Source organism: Mycteria americana, chromosome 1 (genome assembly GCF_035582795.1).
Source record: "Mycteria americana isolate JAX WOST 10 ecotype Jacksonville Zoo and Gardens chromosome 1, USCA_MyAme_1.0, whole genome shotgun sequence".
Taxonomy (NCBI): Eukaryota; Metazoa; Chordata; class Aves; order Ciconiiformes; family Ciconiidae; genus Mycteria; species Mycteria americana.
The window spans coordinates 85,286,285-85,306,275 of record NC_134365.1 but is presented as its reverse complement, the minus strand read 5'-3'; the positions used below and the strand labels follow the sequence as shown (position 1 = coordinate 85,306,275).

Sequence of the window (19,991 nt, the reverse complement as noted above, 5' to 3'; positions counted from 1 at the left end):
TTTGTCTCCATCAGGGGCCTGGCTACCACAGAAAAAAGGGCAAAACAGCACAGTGAGGGTGGTGGAGGCTCTCCTTCCATTCAGTGGAGCAGGATCTTTTCTCCAACTCCGCAAACACCACCGGAGTCACTATAAGCTGAACATGATGCATCAATAGGGCCCTTCCTCTCCTTTCCATGATCTCCCAGGGCCTTGGAAGTAGCTAGAATTTCGCTAACCTCCTCTCCTCCTTCCAGCTCATAGTGGCTCTTCTTCCTCCTCACAGGCTCTCTGATATATCTGTCTCTGAACCTGCTTGTGCATGACTAGAACTAGGGACCAATATGTCTTTGGGGTGATCGCTGCCCACTTTCACCAGGCTGACATCTCTCAGCCTTAGTAAGGGCAGAGATGAGTAGACTGAAAGTATGGATGGAGATGGGCTTGCATTACCTGGCCAGCTTTGGGCTCTCTCTCATACCTCAAGGCCTTTCTTGTGCCCCTGAACCTTGCTTGGTCCTTCCTTCTACCACATGACATTTTCCCACTGCTTTCTGATGGCCCCATTTCTCCTGTAGCTCCTTCTGCCTTGTGCCATGTGTTGGAGGGTCTGCCTGTATACAGAGCTGAGGGTGACCTGGTGTTACACTCCTTCACACTTTTGGGATTCTCTGTATTTTCTCTGATGTTTCAGCCCATTCCTCCTGCTCTCCCCCACTTTTCTGCTTCACCTTTGCTCTTCCCCATCTCCCCTTAAAGAGCCACTCTTTAAGCCCCGCTTCATGCTGCTGTGCTTCCCCTGCCTCTGGTTTTCTTCAAGATGTATAGCCCTGTGGACAAAGCTTTGGGGGAGGATGTGGAGGTTTGAGGCACGTTATCCTGGGCAGTGACTAAACTTGCATTAATCCCATCCCAAACTCTGCATGACACAGGGGACCTGCTGAGCTTAAATCCAAGCCAAAGCCTTGTCTCACAGGGACCATGGCCCGGTGGATGCTCCTACTGCCGTCCTTGCATACTTCAAGTCCTGCCCTGGTGCAAGGAAACCTCACGGTGGCTTCTGCCGTGCTGGAGAGGGAAATGCCTGGCGGGGATGCCGGTAGGGCTGCCGCTGGAGGTGGAGGTGCATGCTGTGCTGGCCCCGCAGCTCATTGCGTGGCCATGCCACCCAGGTGGCTCTGCAGCCCGCAGCTCCTCTGGCACCGCTCCAGTAACATCCCCGAGCCTGGGGCTGGGAGAAACCTGAGGGCTCTGCTTTCTGTGGTGAGCTCAGACAACTTTTGCCACATGCCTCTTCTGCTATAAGCAAAAGCTATTTCTTCACCCGGGTTCCAAAAGAATATCACAACCTTTTAAAAACTCTCTCCTGCTTTTTGTCATGCTGAGATTGCCACAGGCCACCAGCCTCCCACTCTCTCTGTTGTCTTCCCAATGAGTTAACGTTACCTCTCCAAAACTGATTACCTTTGGGCCATTAATTGCTTCCTTGCTCCTGAGGTCTCTCATTCCTGCTATAGCACGGCACCCAGAGGGAAACACAAGCTGCCAAGTGCAGCCTCACTGGAGGGTGCTGACTCTGTGTTACCCTATCTGTAGCATGGAAACATGCCTGATTATGTGGCGACACACTAGCAGCATGTATGTTTCCCAGGTGCCTCACCCTTAGCAAATAGTCCATATAGATGGTTGTCATGCACACCTCCCCCCCCCCCCCCCCCCCCCCCCAATTCTCCTTGCAAAGCTTAGATTCATCTGCAATGTAATTATCAGTAACAATTGTTTAGAGCAACTGGTAGCTCAAAGAGGTAAATCTTGACATGTCAGGGCTACTCTGAAACATGAATGCCATGCCACCACCCCACAAAACATACAACGCCTTCCGTCCCCCCTCCCCCCCAAACCCCCAAGCTCCAAACCACAACTCAAACCAGAATATGGCTCAGCAGCACTTCTGTGGCTCCTGGTGTGCACCTGAGCTAGAGCTATGGGCTTCGGAGATCAACAGATTTTTCTACAGAGTCTTGCTCCTGTTTGCCCTGCAGAGCTAGCACAGCTCACGGGGAGCGGGGGGGAAGCAGACCCATTAACAACATCGCTTATTAAGGTCCAGCAATGATGTGACTGATGCCTCAGTAAAGCCTGCTGGAGGATCATCCAACATGACTGTTGCTAATGGTGATGAGGCAGAGGACCAGACCTGGCTTGGCCCTCCGGCTCACCTCTGTTACAGAGTGGGCTGGCACACGGGTGAGATGATTGTGAAGAAGTGGCAGAGCTGAAGTGACACACGACCGTATTTACTTTCATCGCAGCCCCGTCTCTGGCATTGTGTCTGCCAGTTCAGCCCTTTCCACCTGTCCTCACCTGCTTTGTGGGGAGGGCAACCTGAGTGGAGCTGGCAGCCAGAATGCCTTCAGACAAAACAGATCTCCCCCTCTGTGTACACAGAGATCAGATTCACAGATTGCTGAGAAGCAGAGAGAATGAGATGTTGCAGTTCTGGTTTGATACTCGCTTGGCAGAGAGAAGCTGTGTTTTATAACACTCCTGTGCCTGCTGCTCTTCCCTGGGGCCTCCCTCTCCCCCTCATCTCCCTCATTTTTCAGGGCACACAAACCAGAATGTAACCTTTTTCATGTAATCTCGCCATAACTGTACATAATACTGCCCTTTAGCTCTAAGACAAAAGTTTTCTGCATTGACAACTTGGTGTTTCTGCCCACCCGAGGTGTGGCCAGTGCTGTGCAATAACAGGCCCTTTACTGAGCCCGTGTGGTGCCTCAGTTTCCCCATCCATGAAAAAGAGATTATATGGATGTTTGTCAAGTGCTTGCATGCCTGCAAAATAGTATTGTTGTTGCCTGAATTTGGTATACATCAGCTGGCAAACATGCATCTCTTTTGCCTGTCCCCTTTTTTTTTTTCATGCTGTGCTTTCTAGACATCTCCCTTTGATTACTTACCTTTGGGATTCTTTTTGCCCAGGTGCATGACTAGCCCCCATCTTTCCTTCTTCCTCCCTGCCCAAGCAAGATAGGTTCCCTTTGCATTACTTCTTTGTTCTCTGTGGTATTTGCAACACCCTCCCAGCCTTGTATCACCTGTGAATTCCATTCCTCCTAGTTGTGTTTTCCCTGTCTTTGCAGCACCTAGAATGACGAAGCCTTTTGTGCTGCTGTTGCTGCAATTGAACCTGATACTTGAAAGGAGGAGAAAAGGTTGGAATAAACTGCTCTGATGATTCATCCCCGGGGCTGAGAGATTTGCTCCTTTGATATCAGTCCCTTGATCAGAGCTCTGCTATGTTATCTCTGTTTGTCTGGGGAGACTTAATTCCTGGCACATTTGGGCTGGTGGAATCCCAGATACCAGAGCTGGTGACTGGAAAAGGAGCACACTGCATTCTTCTCCCACTCTTAGATATGTCAAAGAGTCTGTAAGGCTTGATGCTCCAGGGCCTATAAGCCCCTTAAGACAGCTTTGTCTGCATGTAATGCAACTGAGAAACCTCTAACTTTCTTCCACCTGCCAAAATCCATCACTTGCTCTCTCTGTATCTTGTACCCCTGTAGAGGTGTCCCAACGCAGTTTCCTTTTCCTCCTGCCTTGTTCTGTGGGAAGAGTTCTCTGCCAGCTCATCCTCTACTTGTGTGCAACATGCTCACAAGATATTGAGGACCCTTTCACCATTCCATTATGAGACTGTGCACTGATCCACTGGTCATGAAGCAGGATGAGTGAAAAGCATGAAAGGAGCATGGAAAGCCTAGCTTGAGCCTAGCCTACCTCAAATATCTTGGTCACAAGCCTATCAAAGGGCTGGATGAATGGGATGGATTCCCAGCTATTGACAGCTGAGCTGAAAGAGGGTCTGTGGAAACCCACAGTTTTGCAAACTGGGCTTAAGCGGGAATTCTTTGGAAGATTTGCCTAGGAACAAGTTGGGGGGGGTCACACAGGGACCACATCTCCATAGGATCAGGTGGGGGTTCCAATGGTGGGAGAGTGTTTCTTCTATGTATACATTTCAATTAAAATGCTCTGCATGACACAAAATGGTTAAACAAGATTAGAGATTTCAAGACCTCAGACAGCTTGGTGCCATGGCAATAACCACCATTAAAAATCTTCATAGCTTTTGTTAAAGAGAAGGGGAAACAGTTCAAGTACTAAAAAAATGTAAGTATTAGAAAAATCCCTCATCCCTTTTCTTTTTAGGGAGAAAATATACCACAGATAACATTAACAACAGTTAAGATCCATTATTCTAGGGCAGTTAGTCATGGTGGACCTGGAGCATAACTTTGCTGTTACTTTATATACAAACTTCTTTCTTCAAAGACAAAACACGCATTGAGTAGGGAAAGGAAGACCAAAGAAGGAGGAAAGTGCACCTTCCTTTTCTGATGGTGGACTCTCAAACCACTTTCTGCTGGTGGTAGTATGGACAGGCACTTTGGGAAGTGGGAAACCCACAGCAGCATCAGGCTGCCTGAGAATTTGCTGTACTTGCACACTGCCCATAAGCTTGTAGCCATATAGCCAGAGAAATTGCTTTGGCCAGTTACCACAGATGCCTTTTAAACATGAAGTCAAGAGACAGAAGGTAGACAGAAAAAGCTTTGCGAACGATTGGTGAGAGCAGAGGAATCATCCACTACCTTTCAAGAGATGTTGGAATGAGGCTAAAAGTGGTAGGCATGGTGACACTGTCCAGGGCCTTCTTTTCAGCCTGCTCTCATCACAATTTTTTTAGCAGATCAGGGAAGTAAAATCCTAAAGGTGAGACCCAGGAGACTGTGGGAGTGCTGGCAACACTGGCAGAGTTCTTTTCTTCCAGTTTCACCTTCCTCTTGGCATCAGGGTCAAGTTACACTTCTCTCGGAGGGCCTCACTGTATGAAGGACTTCAGGAAGGACATACGAGCAGAAAAATCCATCTCATGCTTGTCCTAAAATGCTTTGTTGGAAACTGAGCCCATTCATTTCTTGGCCCTTACATTTTTTTCCACTGGGCACATTTAAAAAGAGAGAGAGAGAGAAAGAGAGAGGACTTAAATATATATATGTGTGTGTGGCACAGGTTTTCACTTTTAACTTTTGTTGATTTTACTCAAAAATTTTGCACAGAAAAGTAAGTTGGGCTTTTGTTACTCTGAATAATTTAAGAGAAGGGGCCTCTGCAGACTGCTCCCTTTCTTCATGAACCAAACCCAGTTAACATGGGAAGCTGACTCCTAAATTACATTTACAGAAGGAAAAATGGAAGGCAGCTAGGAAATACTGATGAATGTTATTTAAGGTTTGCAGACTTCCTAGCCCCTCCTCCAGTCTTTTTTAGGTAGGTGTTACCATAGCTCCCCTTACATCTTCCAGCCCTGAGAGGTCTTAGCTTACTTTTTGGTGGCTCTGGATCGCTGCTATGTATAGTGAAATACCAGCTCTGACCCTATTTAGCTCTAGGCCCAGAATAGCCTAAGAAGAGAAAGAGAATCCTTTTCCTTTTTCTTTTTTATTACCCAGCTGAAACTTGGTTATATTCTCTCACTGGGAATATATTTTACCCCTTTCAGAAATTTTTCAGCCCAGCATGACATACATTAAACAAAAAAAAAAAGCAGGAGCATGTTTATGATTTTTCCTTTCCACTGCCTATCCTCAGTACAGTGAAACAGTATGTGTTAGGGGGAACAAACCCCTCCTTTTCTGGTACAGACTCATTAACAGTATTTGCAAGGAGGACAAGGCCATTGTGAGAACAGGCCAAAACATCGATCTGACTAGATTACAGCACAGTCTCACACAAAGCAAAGAAAAAATGTAGAAAATGATCAATCACCAAAAAAGAAAAGTCTTTGGAGAAAAATATGGTGCTTTAAGAGAAATAAATTCAAGTTACAATTAAATAATTAACATGCCGAACTAAGTGGTTAAAAGGGGCACAGAGCAGGAATGTTGTAATGTGGGAATGTTTTAGCTACCTTGCTTCCTATCATTCAAACTGTATTACTTTTCCACTTTTTTTGCTTTTAAAAATGTCTTTAGATCAAGCCATTACTATCAATGTCAATCACAAAAGCCCTGCACGTCTTCAAACAAAGCAGGGCATTTGTTTAAGGTTTCAAAGAAAGGAGAAATACTATAAAACAAGACTGTCAAAGCCTTTTTCTTAAAACAACTGCATTAACTACCTTTGAATACTTAACCAAAACCACATTCAACAAGTTCAAGGACCGAAAAGCATACTTTTTAAAAAAGGCAACTTGGACAGAAAAAAATGCTTGTTTGCCAGTATTACTACTCGCAGAAAGCGACTGTTTGGGCCAGAAAGCCTCCGGAGGGTTGCCGGGTGCTCGCCTGCTGCTAGCTGCAAGTGGGCCTGCAGCACGGGTCCCTCTGGGGAGAGGTTCTCCCCACGCGCACCCCGAGTGGGGTCTGGTGAGAACAAGCCTGCAGGAAACTTGGCTTTTTCCTGCTATAGTGGCAGCAGTAAAGACTTCTAAACTGTTGCAGCCCGAACTGCCACAGCTCTGCAGCTAAACCCGCATGCAGATGTAGCAATACTCCTTTTGGTGGCATCAGCTGTATCTTCACTGAAGAGGCTGTTGGGCAGAGCTGCACTAACAAGAGGTGAACCCCAAGGGCTCAAGCTGGGACTGAACGTCTGAGCCTAGTCAGGGTGCTGTCAGCTTTAACTTTCAGCTCTCGCTCTGTTACGTCCACGCTTTACACGTCAAGCCTTGTTTGCCTGTTAGCTGTCGTGGGACACTTTGCCGGAACACAGACTTCTCAGAGTCAGGTCTGTCCAGTGTCTTTATGCAGATCTGAGCGTTCCCATTTGACTCTGTCCGATTCCTCTTTTAGGAGAAAAGAACAGCAACTGACAAAGGAAGAGGTCCGAAAGGTAATTTATTACCTAAAACCCCAGTGAAAAGCAGAATCAGAACAAAAAAACCCAAACAAATGAAAAGTTGTTGCCTGGAAGGATGATTTTGCTGAGATCACCTACAAAAGGTGTAGAAGACATTGGGGCAGTGACAAAACATGGCTAGGCAGGGATTGTTAGAGGAAAATCAGGTTGTCACAACCGTATAGACTGTGCCAGTGAAAGGAGCTTGTTACAGAAACCATTTCCGTGAGCGTGTTCACCATCTTCTGCTCTGCTCGTGCATTTTCTGAATGATGTCCATAATCCCAGCCTAGTTTTCAAGGTTGTTTTTGCAGTCTCTCCTGCCTTCCATGTCACTGGAGTTACCCTGTCAGTAGCACCTGCGTTCACTAGTTTGTGGCTATCTTGGGCAAGTCAGCATGAGCTACAACCACGTTGTGGAGGGCATGAGGACAAAGAATTAGGACTTTTCCTCTTTCCTCCTGGTCTCTCTAACTACTAGTCTTCCTACTCACTGCCTTTACGGAGGAAACCTGGTCATTTACAAGCCACTGTTTAATTTATTGTGACTGTTGCACAGTTCAGTGCCATCTCAGAGAAAGCAAAGGACTTAGCTGTTGATGAAAGATCATGTTACTAACATGCCCGTGAAGAATTTACCCTCTTTTTATTGGAGTGTGCTTTCAACTTCATGGTACAGAAGAGCAGACAAAGGTTAAGGTACTAGAAAGCCCTGTGAGCCAAGAGCATGAGCCTGGGAAGGCTCTCATGGCGATCCTTGTGGGATAATAGCGAGTAGCTGGGCACAGCCTGCAATAACAGTACCAAACCAACCAGGGTCTGGCTCAGTTTGATGCCAAGCCACATCTGTCAGCTGCCTGCAGAGCTGGTTTTAGGGAGCTGGTCCCTGCGCCACAGGCTGTGTCACATGCTGCGCGGAGATAAGCTGCTCCGTGAGAGGTGGTGCGGCTCTGAAACCACGGGGGGTGAGGCTCTGAGGTTCCTTCAGCTCCTCTCCTCTCAGTCCGCCTCCCGCCCCCGGGGAGGTGACTCCCTCTGTCACCCACTCACTGGTCCAGTCCGGTGGGTGGCTCTGCTCCCAGGGGCAGCGTCACCCTCCTCCTTGGCTTCTGCCCAGCGGGACTTTGTAGTGCAGGTGACTGTGCTAGTTTATTATGGCCTCTGGGCACTTTGCAAGAAAGATGCCAGACACCTTCAGAAGTAGCTGAAATCAAGGAGATCAAGTGCAAAGTGCTCAGCCAGTGAGGCTCCCAGCAAGTACGGTGAAGCCACAGATACCCACTGCCTCTAATGTCAGCACCCCAGGTCTTTGCCATGTTTTCTGCCAGGTCTTCAGATTAAAGAGTCTTAGAAGATATGTTGATATTCTCCACGTCTACTACCTTGTTTTCATTTTCTAACTACACCTAAGGCTATGAAAATTTGAACACCAACATACGGTAACAGGCCAGACATGAATGGGAAGGCGCACATGTCATTCTCCTTGACTGGTGGCACTGGAGCTGCCCCATGGGGTCCCAAGCTCTGTACAGCTCATGTCATTGGTGTCTCTCCCTTTGCTTGATTAGCTAGGGACTGAGGGCGTATATGAGGGACTGTGATCTGAGCTCTTGTGGCACTGTAGCTCTGAAAGGTGGAATGATTCAGAAGTGAGGCACAAGCCAAAACCACCATGTAGAGGCTGTTGCAGAGTATTTGCCATATTCAGGGTGTTCTTGGGATTCTATTGGGGCAGATGTGCTCAAAAGCCCTTTTTTGCTTTAAGTTTTTCAAGTTAATTTCGTATTTAAAACTGCATTTCTTGTGCAGAGAGATGTCAATCCTTGCAGTTTGTAGGCACAGAAAAGTGTTTCGTGCAAACAGAAAACATAGTACTGGATGTCAAGTCAAAGAGACCCTAGTCAAGCCCTTACTTCCCTCCAGTCTGCACATCATGGGAACGTTAGATGGTCCCAAGGCAGCAGAATCATGCTGTGATGTGGCAAGTGAGTTGAATAGTCTGCCCATGATGGCTCAAGAGCAGCTGCATTGATTTTCAGGTTCACTCATAGGCCATGAAGTTCCTTTAGGCTTCCCATGGAGGGTTCTCAGAACCCTCCCAAGTTGCCTCTGCTCTACAGACAGGGAAGCCAGGACTAGTAACCTGCCACGGGACACAGAGCAGCAGCAGAAGTGCTGGTAGAAGTGGTGTGCTATATCCTTTTAAACTGATCTAAATCCTATTTCCTATGGTCTTGCTCACCCCCACTTGTCTGTTTCTTCTCCCTGCTGATACTTGAACACTCTCACAGCAAGCAGGTTCCCCTCTCTGACCTGTTGGGCAGGTACTGGGTCCTAGCACAGGCTTGGGAAGAAGGCATCGACAAGCACCTGTGGAGCAATGAGGCGCAGAGGGATGCAGGGACAGTCCAGATTAAATCATTTTATACTTCTGTGGATCTGCACCCTCAGCTCTGAGCTTCTGACATGAGACATGCATGTGCCCTGGTGCCAAGGCAGGGCTGGTTCTAGCAATAAATATTTGAATTAATTCTGGGGCTTCTGTCTGTGCATTGAGAAATACAGGCATTAGCTAGAAATTTGCAATGTCTCTCAAGATGAAACTACTAAAATCTTCCTAAACACAGGCAGAGCAAAACCTCCTGAGGGGAAGGAACTGGAGCAAGCCCATAGAGCAGACCAACCTGCAGGCCCATAGCTGAATTCTGTGGCTCACTCACTTACTTCTAGTTATTTAATGCACAGCTCTATAGGTGCCTGTTCCCCTTGGGTGGGCCATACATCAGCAAACATCAGCTAACCCTACAATAAAGGAAACATTTCATCTTCTTTGTTCCAAACGGCCTGGGACAGCCTGGCAAAGGCCGCAGCCAAGACTATGCAAATGAAATGTGTCTTTGAAAGGCCATGGGGGAGCAAATCTGTTAGCTGTGGACCTCATTTGCACTAAATCTTTTCCTACCTCCATAGTGAAAAAGTCTCTGCTGATTGTCCCTCTGTACAACAGTCAGCTGAGATTTTTGAGTCTGCTCTGCAAAATGAGATCTGGTGTTGCATGTGACTTGCCCAGTGTTTCTCAGCTTGCTCTGGCACAGACATGTGGAAGATGGGCCAGACACATTTTCAGCTGGCTCCCTCAAATGTCTGTGAAGGAAATTCCTTCTCAGTTTCAAAAAAACGTAGTTTCTAGCCCCCAGGTCCCCCTTGCTCCATCTCAGACATCTGCACCAAGAGTGTGGGAAGTGCTGCCAGGTTGGGAGGGTGTGTGCATGTGTGTGGGGGTCTTGTAAGGCATGTCAATGTGACACAAGCCACAAAGCAAAGGTCTCAGAGCCCTTCCCATAACCTGGAGCCAGGGCTTGGGTTTGGTACTCGGCACAGTACTGTGCAGCTCAGCACCAGATCTACCTCCTGTCCACTCTCATGTGGTGGAGATTGGTTGGGGTTTGTTCTCCCAATGCAGTGAACAGCTGTCTTCTACTGGACATCTGTGCTCATGGGATTATTTTGTGACAAGACAATTTGAGCTGAGCCCAAAGAAGCAAGCAGGAGAAGGTTTCCTGAGGCTGTGGATCAGACCCCTTCTCAGGTGTGACTGAGGAACCTGCAGAATGGGAAGAATTCAGAGGGGACATACTTTAGCCCTGATGCCATGTGTGGCTTTCTCCCCCCCTCCACCCTGCTCTGTCCCCACCCCTCCAATCAGCCTCTTTAACATGACAAAGAGCCTCCAGGAGCGGACGATGGTGGATATTGCAGTCCCAGGCAGGGTATAGCCAGCTATAAAGGTAACTACCTGTCTACACTTCGTGGCTACCTCAGCTTGCTGGTGAGACCTGCCCCCCCCAAGTGGAGGTGGAAGGTGGGGAACCACCCCTTCATCTGCCCCCCCATGTGTGCACACTTGGCTCTGCCCCCCTACCAGGCTTACCCCAGCGGGACTGGCATGGGGTACCTGGAGTTTTACTGGAACTCGATGGGGGAGGCAGGACATGCCCCCGCTTCAGCTGGGCCAGCGGGAGCCACCAGTGCCAGTCAGTCTCCGGAGGCAGGAGGGAAGAGGCAGACGGCAGGTAAGGCGTTTCAGCTAAGTCCGAGAGCTGATCCCCAGGATACCTGTGGCCCCAGGTCAGCCACTCGCTTAACGACCTTGAGCAAATTTTTCTCTCTCCCTGCCTTGGTTTCCTAATGTGTGAGCTGGGCAAAGTGCGATGTGGTAGGCAAGGAGGATGGGTGACCTTGGGCAGCCAAACCACCTTTCCATGCTACTTTTCTTTCGTGACCGTGAACCGGTTTCCTAAACCTCAACAGAGCCTGCGAGAGTCCAGGCGCTGGCAGGTCTGTGCTCCAGGCTGCAGGGCAGTGTGACAGCATGGTCTTATGGAAGTTCATGGTTCTCGGGGCAGGAATGTCTGGGCCTCCTTTTAGTCAAATGCTGTCATGTGTGCTATGGAGAGAAACAAATCCTGAAGGTAATTCTGCTCGTGGCATCCCTTATCCCCTTACAAACTCCTCGCACCCTTCATGTGCTCATTAAACTTGAGCCTGAATCACTGTGCCGGGAAATCTGCGCCCTTTAAATGCAGCGTTGCTACTCAGTGCTTCTTTTAATTTACCATTTTCCTCTATCTGTTTCCCTCTCCTTTCCGTGCTCTTGTTGCCTTGCCTTTCCCTCTTTGCAAAAAAGTCCCAGGCCCCTCCGCAGTGGCATTTTCTGTTCCTGCCATTCCTCTCCCACTCCAGTGAGTGGCAATAGAATAGCTGATGAAAGCAGGTTTTCACCCAGCCCCATTGTGTGGTCAGCAGAGTAATGCTCTTGTAAGGTTAATGGGTGGGAGGAGAGTGAGCTTTTGGAGTGCCGGTTTCAAGCTGTCAGATGCTATAGAGAGCTACAGGCTTGGGCAAAGTGACTAGTGGCTACTTGGCACGTGGCTACTTGCCATATAGTTTGGAGAAAGGCTTAGGTTCCCTGCCAGCTGCCTGCTCCACAAAGGCAGCAGGCAGATGATTGACTCATTCGTGGCCACAATGGGCCTGGTATATAGACTTAAAACCCATCTTCAAACACTCTCTTCTGGTGCCTCTCTCCACAGAGAAAGCCAAGTCGTGGAAGCAAAGGCCTACAGATGTCAAGGGCTTGTGGGAGTGGGTCTGTCTTAGGTTTTCATGTTTATGTCTGTTGCACTGCTGTTTGTGTTTCTTGCTTCCTCTTTCCTTCACTCTCTTCTCATGGGAGAGGGAGCGCCTTTGTCTTGAGCTCAAGCTGCAGGTCATAAATTACATGGGGGTGTGGGATGACAGGCTGAGCAGGAACGTGTGGGAGCTTTAGCTCTACGTTGTCTTGCTGTGGTTCCTGTCTAACAGAAGACTTTCCTGTTTTCCAAGCCCACATTCTCAGCATGGTCATTTCCTACCTATAAGGTTTTTACAGCACAGCCTGCAGGAGCCAAGCATCCTGTGGTCCTGCAAGAAATTTTAGCCTCCTGTGCATCCTGGTCACAGATATTCAGCTTCTTCTCAGGCTCTGCAGTCTACCCCCATGCACATAACAACTCAGGCCCTTGCACCTCTTCTCTTGAGAGCTCCTTTCTCCTTGTAGGCAGAATCCCTTTGTAATCCTCATGGCCCTGCTCCCCAGCACCAGAAACCTGCCCCACTACACACCTGCCTCTCCACACGGCCCGTGCTCTGGGTGGTTATCATCTCCTAGGGTTAGGAAATAGCCAAGAGCAGGCCTATAAGAGCAGGCAACCCTAGAGTGGCAGGCAACACAAAGACAAGTGTGCCTCTGTCAAGAGAGTAACAAGGGAAAAGATACTGCAGACATGGCCACCTTTCTGAGACCCAGCAACACCTCAAGGTTTTTGAGTGATTGCTTAGTAGCCTCTCAGCTTAGGACAGAAGAAGGAAGGGTTTGGTCGGGTGGACGGGGAGCCCATTCCTCAGGAGGGCGTCAGTACTTTGTGTTGGACATACATTCGGGAGGTTGACGAGGGTGTCTCAGTGGGCTTCAGAGCCACAGCTCTCAGGGTGACTAGGAAGGAGATTGGGAGCTATTGGTTGGGCTCAGTAGTCAGAAGGTGTGTGCTGAAAACGACACTGCCCCAGTCACTGCACCCCTCTCTCCTGAAATGTCAGTAGGAGGAGAGGGGATGGACCATGCAGAAGGGTTTGCAGAGGAGTAGCTGGAGGAGGGAGGGATGGACAGATTTATCATTGCAGTTATGGGGAAGGGGGGAGACTGGCATTGCAGCCCTTCAGTCAGGGCTGGCCTGAGAAGGTCTCAGCCTCTCACAGAGGCCAGCAACCAGGCACCTGACAGAGAGATGCTGGGGTAATCTCTCTTGTTAGCATTTTCCTATTCAGGCAGCCTGAATGACTTTGCATCTTGGCAGCTTTTGTCTGGACCAGTAGCCCAGATTGTTTAGGAAGTTTTTCCTTTAGATCTTTATCTCAACTTTGTCCTCAACAGAGAGCCCCTAAGACATGTACCAGGACAAATGAGAAGGGGCGTGGACACCTTCCTCTGCACGCCTGAATTTTGTCCCCCATGTCCCTGGTACAAGATTACTGGCTCTTCTCACCTGTACCACACATCTACCTTTCCTCTCTCCCTCCCCACTTCCATGTCAAATTTCTCTCCTTCGTTCTTCTCTTGCCAGAAGCCCCCCTCAGTCAAATAGGTCCCTCCATCTATACACGTGTTTCCAGCAGTGGGATGGTCTGTGGTGGCAGCCACAGGCAAACAGGAGTGAGCCAATATCCAAGACCTGACTGATGCTCTCCACCTGCTGCCCCATCGTTGTAAGCACTGACTGCTCTGCCCCACCATATACCCTGGTCAGAGGTTGCTTTGCCTCTGTCTATCAAGTGCCTTGAGATTGCTGGGCAGGCGGGTTTGGGGAGCCCAGTCACCAACCCAAAGCTACGCTTGCAGTCATGACCAGCCCTCTTTACACCACACTGAGACCGCAATATTACCAGGACCTTTTGGAGGAGGATAGTAACACTGTAAGCCAATGTGCACCGTTCTCCCCTCCCTGCCCTAACTTTTCCACCTTGCGAAAGTGAGCCGTGTGCATCCAAGAGGGCTGAGCTGGGAAGCTGCTTGCTGTCAGTGGGCTTATCTGTGCTCACAGATCCGTGAAGGAAGAAGGGTGACACAAGCCTTTGCTTCAAGAAAGCCCCTGTCTGGTAGGCAAGGAGCTCTACAGCAGGCAGGGAGCATGCTCATACCCATACAGCCGTGCATTATGTCTTGTATACATTTTCCCATTGTCTTTTTATTTCTAGAAGTATCCCCAGCTTCGTCCAGTTCTGGAAATTTCAGCCAATTCACACCAGATTCAGCCACCAGTCCACATTCGGCATCCTCATCCCCACAGCCTACAGCTAAGTCTCAGAAGGGCAGAGAAGATGGCATGGAGGGGGTGAGGAAGGCCAAGAGCCGCACGGCTTTCTCCAAGGAGCAGCTGCAAACCCTGCACCAGCGGTTCCAGAGCCAGAAGTACCTCAGCCCCCAGCAGATCCGGGAGCTGGCTGCTGCCCTCGGACTCACCTACAAGCAGGTGAACACGGAGACTTTGACCCATGGTGTATCTGTCACACGGTGGCTGAATGGTCACATAAGGCAGTGACAGTACGGAAAGAGGAGTCCTCAGCAGAGAGTGGAGGCAAAGGTGCCAGCTAACAGTTGCTCCCCTGCCTTTTCATGCCCAGAGATCAGAAGCACTTCTGGGGCACAGGAGAATCAGTGGCACCTCAATGGAGCTTCCCCAGTGAGGGGTCAGTTAAGGGTACTGTTGCCAACACTTGTAGTAGAATTGCAAACACAGTGATGAATATGTTGTTTGCCACAAACAGCCTCTACCCTGGGCTTGGCAGCACTTCACAGACTTTTTCCATGCACTGGTGAACTTCACAGAAACCCTGGCATGAATCAGTTCTCTGAATCCCAGGGCTGCAATGTGCCGAAAGCTCTGGCTAACATTTCCCAGGGCTGATCTTGTCCAATATGTAATAATGTGCCACACACAGCACTGCCTGGCTGCTTGATACCCACTCCCCCCTCCATGTGGGTACTGCTAGGTTTATACATTGCAGCCCTTCAGGGTCTCTGCTGATCCCCAGGTAGGTTGTGTGTAGTGAACTGGTGCTGGCTGAAATGATGCCTTCCTAAAGCAGAGGGGACTGGGCAATGGGGCACAAGTGCTTGCAGTTACAAGTCTAAAATCTGACTGGAATTTGGATCTCAGAGCTGGGCACGATGGCCTGGATGCACACGGATGCCCTGGGATTAAAAAGTTGTACATGCATTGTAGGTGCACACATATGCACGCACACACTGAACTGGTTCTGTCAGGAACAAGACGGGTGGGACAATCTGCTCTTTCCTTCAATCCACATCCCTGCAAAGGCTGCTCTCACAGCGCAGACACAGCCCTGGGGGGAAACGGCTCTGGAATTCACCCCAGCAAGGAGCTTTGAATTTGGGAACTGCTGGGTACAAGGAGCAAGCCTCTCCCTTCTCCGCACACAAGCGTGCAGAAACAGCGTCTTAGAAGTTTGTCCGTAGCGCAGGGGGCTTGTAGAGACCTGGGTGGGTCTAACTTGCACCAGTCGTTCGTCTCCATGCTTTAAATGAGTCCATTTGTCACAGCTATAACTGTCCCGTGGACATAATGCCGCTCCCTCCCCCCACCATGCAGATGCACTAGCCACCTGCTGAGGCTGCTAGACAGACATCTCCCCTTGGCAACAACCCCAGGGAGCTCTTAAAGGGCTTTATCTGCTGCTGCCCATGTATCTATGCCATCTGGTCACTCTTTGCTGCTTGTGAATCTGATAACATTTGCTCTTCCCTCTCCTCTGCTGATGTTTTCTCTGCTCTCCTTTCCCCACCCAGGTGAAGACTTGGTTCCAGAACCGGAGGATGAAGCTGAAAAGGTGCCAGAAGCATAGCCTGTGGACTGAACGGGCTCAGTGCCTCACGCAAGTAAGAATATAGCACATGGCTCAGCATGGCCCTTCTACGTGGGGACATAAGTCCTGTGATATATTTCCTCCGCGGGGGCAACTTAAGCATACAAGTATCAGCATACCCTGCCTTCTGGCTTGTTCCGCGCAGAGGCACAGTGTTGGCACGAATCTCCATGTTCTGTAGGTAGCCTAGCAATGGGCTGACTATGCCACTGAAATGCTTCCAGAGAAAAGCTGTTTTCCTCATATATATATATATACATGACTGTGTATCCACTCCTGACCTATGGGGATGGATATGGTTCCTCTTGCCCTCCCATGCCATCGCTGCTGATCAAAAGACAACATGAAATGTGAAGGGACAGAGCCCCAGTACGTGTCAGGCCTGTGGACACCAGTGGAGAAGCTATGTGTTCTGACTCACTGTCTTTCCCTTTCAGAGTGGCTTCCAGCCAAGTACTTACCTGGACGTGCACCCCAAATTCCACCAGGGCTACCCAATCACCGCAGCCAGCAACATCCAAACTCTGCCTCCCCCCTGTCAGCACTACGGAGCAGGGCAGAATGCTTACACAATTGTGACCAGTGAGGATGGAGGAGTCTTTGGAAAAGGCGGGGGCACCTGCAGCGTCCAGCAGACAGTGGGCTTCATTGCCCAGCACAAAGTAGACTTTTACCACAGCTGTCCTGGCAGTGTGGAATATCCGGGCACAAAGACAGGTGATGGTTGTAACTTTCACCACTCGGCCACCATGGGGGCTCCTTTCCCAACCACTGCTGGCCACCATCTCTATCATTCCTAAGCACTGTGGATGTGGGGTACTTGGGCACCCAGAAATCAAATCTTATTCTCATCTCTCCCTTTGTTATTCATGTGCTCTCCAACTCAGGGGCATCATGTAACGAGAACCTGTTTTGGCATCCAAACATGTGCCTGCAAGCACGCACAGACACACAGACATGCAGATACCTGTTTGCCCATATATGTACATACAGCTCTTCGTTTGTATGCCCTTACACATGCACACACACACCCCCTTCTTTATTGGCACAGACAACTAAGTTCCCTTATAGCAAGACCCGAGATCTGGCTACCTAGATTATCCCCTGGCTGTTCTAAATTACTGTAACTTGTCTCAGAGGAGGCACAGATTCCTTTGGGGATCTCATTTATACCTATCACTGTACAGTTGTGTATACATAACACATGAAGCCATGGGCTGTATGGAGAGGTGCTGGTCACAAACCTTTCACTGAAGTTGGAGAAGTTATTGTCACACACCAGGCATCCATCTGATGGTTAGACCACCAGTTCTGTAGGTCAGCCACAAAGCATATAATTGATGAAGTGTCTCGTGAAGAAAGATGTGACAAGTAGCTTGCAGAAAAGCTGGTAAGATGATCTTATAAGCATCAAAATTATAAATAAGCCCTTTGTTCTAGTCTATATCTTTCTGTGCCTCCCCTCAAGAAAACCAAACAGTGCATTCAATTTGGCAAATAATAAAATATTTTTTAAGATGGATTATGTATTTTTCTGTATCTTTTTTCCACTGTAATAGAGCATTGCAATATGAAATCCAGATGGAGCATAAATAGCCGTAGCAACCATATGCCATTGTTATTACTGATTTGACTCTGAAACTATAAACAGAGATTTTTCTGTGTTATTAGTGGATCAGCTTCATGACTCTTGGCAATGCCAGATATCTAGAGTCAAAGGACAAGGTGAGTAACTACCACCCACCTTAAGAATTTCCCCTACCCAGCAATATTTAATACTGGGACTGGCTAAAACACAGAGGTACCATAATTTCTAAACTTAATACTATATAAGCGTCTAAGTACCTAAAAACAGATATGTGTATCAAAGTATATTTAATAACAGAGCCCCAGTTCCCTGAGTCACAGGTTTTCTGTCACTCTTTGATGATGACAATGACTTTATCTTAATGCAATGAAGTAGCTGTCATGGTTAAAAAAAAAGAGCATAAAATGAAGGCAACTGATGCCTGCAACTGGCATTAATGAGAGGCATGGTCTTCTATTGGCAAAGCTGGTTTATGTCCCTGTGCCTCACAGCTGTTTGTTCCCACCCCCGCTCCCTCATGCAGCCACTCTTTGACCCTTTGGTTGTTCAGCTACACTGTTTATAGAGCTGTAGTGTAAACTGTATGACCAGCATGATTTGGGGAAAAATAAGGCCTTTTGGAGGGCAAATTTCTGAGTCATATAATTTTGGAGATCCATTTTAAAGCACAGCCCAAAGACACATGTCCTACACCCAGCAAGTGCCTAAGCCTGGGGAAGACATGTTCTTGCAACCACTGCACCATCAGAGGGGTGGGGATGGATTGAGTTAGCTTAACTGAAAGGTGCTGGTTAACATCTGAAGGTGGACTACAATAGCAGCAATTGTCAGGGCTCTCACATGAGTGGGAGGAGTTTTTTCAGCTCCTTTGGAGCCCACAGTGCTGCTACTAACCTGAATATCATCTGGAACCTTTCCATGCTACCCCATCAAAGGCTGCTGTAGGTGAAAAAGTTGAGCTTGTGACTGCTCCTCACTAATAATTCTCTGTTATGCCCTGTTCCTTCGGGGATGCTTTAGGACAGGCAGGATCTTGGTGTGAAGTCTCTGGGACTGGCTTGCAGAAGGATGCTGGCTATAAGAGCAACAGTTGTGAGCTCCCTACTATTGACCTTCAGCAAAGCTGTGCTAACAAACACTACCAAATCTTGCAGTTTCCTCAAAAGACCCATAAAATTTTTCAATCATTCAAAGACAGAGCTTATTTCCACAGGTGGTTCTGGAGATCTTTTGCCTGCAGCAATTCAAACAGGTAAGTAAGCAACTTCCAGGAAGGGAATTCATTGGTGTCTGCTGTATCAGGAGCTGCATTCCCAACACTCTGTGTAATAACAGCAGGAATGCAGCTGCTGTTACAGGCAGTCCCTTGGCCACTGCCAGCCAGAGAGGGACACTGGGAACTTGCTTTCTCTTCTGGCCTTTCCCTAGTATCTAGCAATGACTTGGGTGGAACTTGGGGTTCTCCCAAAGCAGCAGTCCCGATGTTGTAATTTGTAAAGATTTAGTGATTCAGGCAGCCCAGCTGCTAGAGACACACCCTGTCTGTGAGCAGATGGACTTCCATTAAACGTGAGAAATTAATTCTAGCCTCCTTATGAAAGAGATGTACAGATATGACCTGAGGGTTCTCTTCAAAACTTTGGACAGCAGAAGATAACACGGTCCTCACAGGAAAGGAAAACTGTTTTTTTTTGTCTAAGACCAGTGCCATGATTTTGGGTCCTTCATGCCTCTTGATTACTCAGTATCAGCAAGATGCTGTTGGCCACTGATGATGGGCCAAGCAAGAGATGTGTGGCAATGCTTTACTGAAAATTTCCGAAACCCTGTTCGCTCAGCATTTGAGTCATGCAGTGTAGTTAGGTAACTAAATCTGATGTTGACACATGCCTGTAGGGAGGAGCCTATTAAAGAAAATATCATGCCTTTTATCTGCACTAGAGGGACAACTGGGGCTGTGAGCCCTTGCTCATGGGCCACTCAGAAGAAACTTGTAGCTTGTAAAACATCACTGCAGGCCACATTGACACAGAGATCAAGGAATGAGGTTGCTTGCACCACTCTACTTGCTTGGTATTTTGCCTATGGGACAGCAAAGGCTAGAACCCAGTAAACTAGAGAATAAACCCTGGTCTACATAGTCTATACTAGATCTAATTTATTCTGTTTGGGTGGGCTTCTCTGCACCACTGGAGCTACATCTGCAGCATTGACAAACTGGAGTGTGACACTGCAGAGATACTGTGAAAGTGCAGTGTATTCCCACAAGCTATAACACATATGAAGAGCTCCATATGAGCTTACAGCTTGATCCTAAAAAGATTGACTGGCAAGGCAAATCATGTTTGCAGTGTGCAGAAATCACTGTTACACAGCACAGTCACAAGAAGCAGCAGTCCTAACAGAGATGTAATGTATCCCAGCAGAAAGGGCTTTTGCTGACATGCACTTACTTCCTCTGAGGAACTGATATAAACCCTTTTGGAAGTATGACTCTGGAGGGATTAGTTGCAGCTCCACCATTTTGGTGTAG

The 19,991-nt window shown here is 48.3% G+C and overlaps 1 protein-coding gene across 1 annotated transcript; it reads left to right on the top strand.

Annotated features, from left to right (window-relative positions):
* Positions 1-10,780: 10,780 nt before the first annotated feature.
* On the top strand, positions 10,781-16,670 carry LOC142413347 (homeobox protein NANOG-like). Its single transcript, XM_075509394.1, has 4 exons — positions 10,781-10,961; positions 14,182-14,456; positions 15,794-15,883; positions 16,308-16,670. The coding sequence occupies exons 1-4, from the start codon at positions 10,781-10,783 to the stop codon at positions 16,668-16,670; spliced, it is 909 nt and encodes a 302-aa protein (XP_075365509.1).
* Positions 16,671-19,991: the final 3,321 nt, after the last annotated feature.

What these genes read in the sequence shown, in the direction of transcription:
- LOC142413347 (XM_075509394.1), top strand. Translation starts at nt 10,781, where the DNA reads ATGTGTGCACACTTGGCTCTGCCCCCCTACCAGGCTTACCCCAGCGGG. An exon ending in AGGGAAGAGGCAGACGGCAG is followed by an intron (nt 10,962 to 14,181) that starts GTAAGGCGTTTC and finishes TTTTATTTCTAG; the next exon opens with AAGTATCCCCAGCTTCGTCC. An exon ending in GGGCTCAGTGCCTCACGCAA is followed by an intron (nt 15,884 to 16,307) that starts GTAAGAATATAG and finishes TTTCCCTTTCAG; the next exon opens with AGTGGCTTCCAGCCAAGTAC.